This window comes from Pollachius pollachius (assembly GCF_949987615.1).
Source record: "Pollachius pollachius genome assembly, chromosome: 6".
Lineage (NCBI taxonomy): Eukaryota > Metazoa > Chordata > Actinopteri > Gadiformes > Gadidae > Pollachius > Pollachius pollachius.
The window spans coordinates 21,037,361-21,041,841 of NC_136939.1; the positions used below are offsets into that span (position 1 = coordinate 21,037,361).

At 46.8% G+C, this 4,481-nt stretch overlaps 1 protein-coding gene across 1 annotated transcript; it reads right to left on the bottom strand.

The window, feature by feature from the left end:
- Positions 1-1,455: 1,455 nt before the first annotated feature.
- On the bottom strand, positions 1,456-2,910 carry pou4f3 (POU class 4 homeobox 3; the record flags this gene model as incomplete). The annotated part of the gene is made up of 2 exons (XM_079738036.1): positions 1,456-2,397; positions 2,791-2,910. 2 exons carry the CDS (start codon positions 2,908-2,910, stop codon positions 1,456-1,458), a joined length of 1,062 nt encoding a protein of 353 aa, XP_079594162.1.
- Between the last annotated feature and the right edge of the window lie 1,571 nt (positions 2,911-4,481).

The window sequence follows — 4,481 nt, forward strand, 5'->3', positions numbered from 1 at the left end:
CATTTTTGGAATTTTTGGAATAACCCAAAAATGTAAACGAGACAAAGACCTCATTACGTGATAAATAAATAATAGCCTACATTATAGACAGGCCTATGGCTTAATTCTCACGCTATATGGATATTGTGGTCTTAAACTGTTACATTTAAAACATTTCTACCAAAATGATCAGCCAATAAATTATTATACCTTAAAATTTGTTGTTGGATAAGGCCGTGTCCTTATCCAAATATCGTGGTAAACTTCTTTTTTTTTTGCTAAGGAATGGTTTGTAACTGAAAAGATTAAAGCCAGTAAAAGGCCTACCCCATCCGTATTTCCGTATCAAAAAGAAGATAAGACCGATGATCAATAATAGGCCTACAAATAAAAGGACTATGTTTATTGTAATAACTCTCATCGTTTCGCTTTATGAGACCAATATTAACACTACTTTAGTTACGACTATATGCCATTATTTACATCCCAATTTGAGACAATGCAATATTTGGGCCATGAATATGCCTACAAATGTGCCCGGATAGTGTGTAAGTACGAAAAGTGTGAGTATGAAAACATTTATTGGTTAAATGTCTATTTTGTAGGTCCTATTAAATACAAGCAAATGTAACAAATATCAGTTACTAAAGTGTGTACTAAGACTTAAAATAAGCACGTGTCTGGCTGAGAGAAATCTTAAAAAATAGTCAATCATTTATTAAGGTAAAACACACAATTTATAAAGTGAAAGCCAAGAGTGAGAGAAAAATACTCCAGAGTGTGAGTGCTACAATACGTCCATGTGGGCTATAGCTATATTCACCTGTAATACTCCAAAACATGTCACATCAAAAATACACAACATCATTAGCAGCAGCCTTTAACAGGACCCCATGGATGTGCAGCATTGACCAACATTAACATTGATTAAAACATTGTGACAGACATTGTGTCGATATCCACTGCGCGTTGCGTGCACAAGGCCTAGGCTAGATTCGTTGTGGGTTGTCTGCAAAGTGGATGAGTCCAAACCTCATGCCCGTGTCCATCACGTTCAACAAACTATAGTTCACATTGTACGGTTTTTTCCCACGTATAACATAACAAAAAAAATCACATCGGATTAAACGAATGTGTGAAAAGTGTTGAGCACACAAATATTGACAAATAGTGCAGTCCAAGACTGGCGAGAAAGACAGGTTCCCTGATAAACGGTGAGTGAAAAGGAGGGTGTGAATAAAACATCAATCTCCTTCAGCACGATATAACCTCTCCAACAACGACGGACACATCGCACCTGTGCACCTGTTGTAGGAAAGACGAAAAGGGTGAACGAATCGGAATCAACCCCAATAGAAATCGGAATAAATACGAAGTCTGTGATAATAATCCCAGACGGATTGTAAATTCCCTGTGGTGGTTTTTTCTAACGATCACTCGGTCAAAACGTATTGATTCATGACTTGGTCCATCACCTCAGTGCACCGCAGAGTATTTCATCCTCTTCTGCTTCTGCCGCTGGTTGCAGAACCACACGCGCACCACGTTCTTCTTCAGCTCCAGCTTCTCCGCGATCGCGGCGATCTTCTCGCTCGAGGGCCGAGGCTGGATGGCGAAGTACGCCTCCAGCGAGCGCTTCTCGGGCGCGGCGATCGACGTGCGCTTCCGTTTCCTCTCGCTCCCGTTGAAAAGGTCCGGTTTGCTGTTCTTCTCCCGGTACGCCGCCTCGGCCTCCTCGAGCCAGGCCTGCAGCACGGGCTTCAGTGCTATCATGTTGTTATGAGACAGTGTGAGGGACTCGAACCTGCAGATCGTGCTCTGGCTCAGGGAGCCCACGCCAGGGATCTTCAGGTTGGCGAGCGCAGACCCCACGTCCGCCTGCGTCACCCCGAGTTTGATCCGTCTCTGTTTGAACCGCTCCGCGAACGCCTCCAGCTCGCGCGGGTCCGACTCCACGTCGTTGACGCTGCACGCCATGCCGCCGCCGTTGCCGTGCACGGAGAGCGCGTGTGGATGCATGCTGGCCATCGCCTGGTGCAACTGGCCCATGGTCTGAAGGTGGTGGTGGTGGTGCTGCTGGTGCTGCGGGTGGTGGTGGTGGTGGTGGTGGGCCGGCGGCACCTCCGGGGGGGCCCCCATCCCCGTGACGGACAGGCTGGAGGAGAGGTGGTCCAGCAGGTCTGCGGCCTCCAGGCTCTGAGGTCCGAGGAGGTGGTGGTGGTGGTGGTGGGAGGAGATGCTGTGGGACACGGGCACGGTGGTGGCGGAGGAGGAGGTGCACGGGACACTGCTCATCGTATGGTAAGTCACGTCTGCTTTGAACGGGTGGCTCTTGCCGTGCGGGACGATGCCGTCAGCAGCCGCCAGCGCCTCTGCGCGTGCCAGCAGGCTCTCATCAAAGCCGCCGAATAGATTGCCCTGGAGCGGGAAGAGAGAGCGCGCGTGTTGGAGTCAGTGGGGAATTCTGCAGGATTTAAAAAAGCATTTTTTTTTCCAAAGGCGCCGAGGAGGAGAACCCTCCTCAAAGCGCACGGGTCATAAAAATTAATTTGAAAGCAGGAGCAATGCTTGAATAGACATGTGGATGAGAGGAGGAAGGGGAGGGGGGAGGATGAGGACTGGGAGGGAAGGGGGGGGGGGGGGGGGAGAGAGAGAGACCGGGATGTGGGGAGGAGGGGGGCACAGAGAGTATAGGGAGGGGAGTGAACAGGGGAGAACAAAGTCCTGTCAAACCTACTTTACCCACATTTTGCCAATATATCTTCCTCCCTCAACGAAAAAAATTCAAATTCTCTCCCGAACTTAACGTACCTGTGGGGCAGACAGACACACTCTGCGCATGCCCTCCGAGCCCGCGTGCAGGCCGGAATATTTGGGCTCGTGCAGGGCCGCGTGCATGGAGAAATGCTGCTTGCCGTTCATGGTCATCATCCTCCTCGCGCACCTCGCCTGCAACACTGTGGCCCTGACATGAAACCCGGAGAATGGCCGGCGGGAGCGTCTCTGGCGCTACCTTCTCTCCTCTCTCCTCACCACACTGAGCGATTAACATTGGCAGCGCCTTGCGCCTCCTCTCTCTCTCTCTCTCTCTCTCTCTCTCTCTCTCTCTCTCTCTCTCTCTCTCTCCCTCTCTCCCTCTCTCTCCCCCCTCTCTCTTTCTCTCTCTCTCTCTCTCTCTCTCTCTCTCTCTCTCTCTCTCTCTCTCTCTCTCTCTCTCTCTCTCTCTCTCTCTCTCTCTCTCTCTCTCTCTCTCTCTCTCTCTCTCTCTCGCTCTCTCTTAACCCAACCTGCCTTTAGCCTGCTCACTTTACAAGTCCCACGTCTGGACTTTGATGCGCAGGCGTGGACTGGTTCCCAGCTCGAGCATAGCAGCCTAGCCCAAAGATGTATTGATTCAGTTAATTGTATCATTTTAAATGTCTGTAATAGACTATATGTGAGCAGGATGAAGCATATAGATTATATGCAGAGTTTATTTATGCCAAACAACTATGGCCTACATGCCTAAAAGCTTTTGAATAGGAGTGATAAGGAATACAGGCAATAGCCCACTAGATTGATAATTGAATGGACGCAGCAGGTCATTTAGGATTAGGCCCATTCAAGGTTGTACAGATATTGCAACAGATATTCAGAACCTCGGACAGCGGCTCCCTTCGATAGGCTCTTCTAACCCTAACCTCATTCAAATTAAATAATATAGTCCTTAAAGTTAAACTCGCTATATATATATATATATATATATATATATATATATATATATATATATATATATATATATATATATATATATATATATATAAAATATATCATTAGTAATATATCATATATATATATATTTAATAGTTTGGGAATGTATGTATGTAGACAAATGATCATGACTATATGCAATTATTAATCTCTTGTATTGTTTTGTATTGTATGCTTTATGTAAAATGTGGTTATCTGTTCCATTTGCGATGAGAATAGGCTTCAATTCCAAAAACAATATTCAAGGATAAATATGCCTGTGCTGAACTAGAAGACCGTTTATTGAGAACTCAACTCAGCTGAATGCTGTATAAGCATTCCCACCCTAGATATTGAAATCTTTACTATTATTCTCCCGCCTCTTTCTGTATACTTTCAGCTATAGGAACCATTCAACATCAAAATGTTCAGCACTTCATTCTCTATGAGTTCCTCCTTTTCCTCTCCGTTTGACCCGGGGCAGCATAGTGGCCCCGCCCTCGCACATCTTAGGTCTCTCTCTGTAATCTCTCTCTGTCCTCTCTCTCTCTTTTGCTCTAATGGCGTACTGTGGGTGGGTTTGAATGATGGTAATGCCGTAAAAACTATTTTTTCTCTCTCTCTCTCTCTCTCTCTCTCTCTCTCTCTCTCTCTCTCTCTCTCTCTCTCTCTCACCTGTTATATATACTCCAGCACCTCCGCTGCCCGGTAAGAGGAGCCAGGGGCGGCCGTAGGGGAACATGAGGGGGGCCGATGACACAGCAGATCCACCC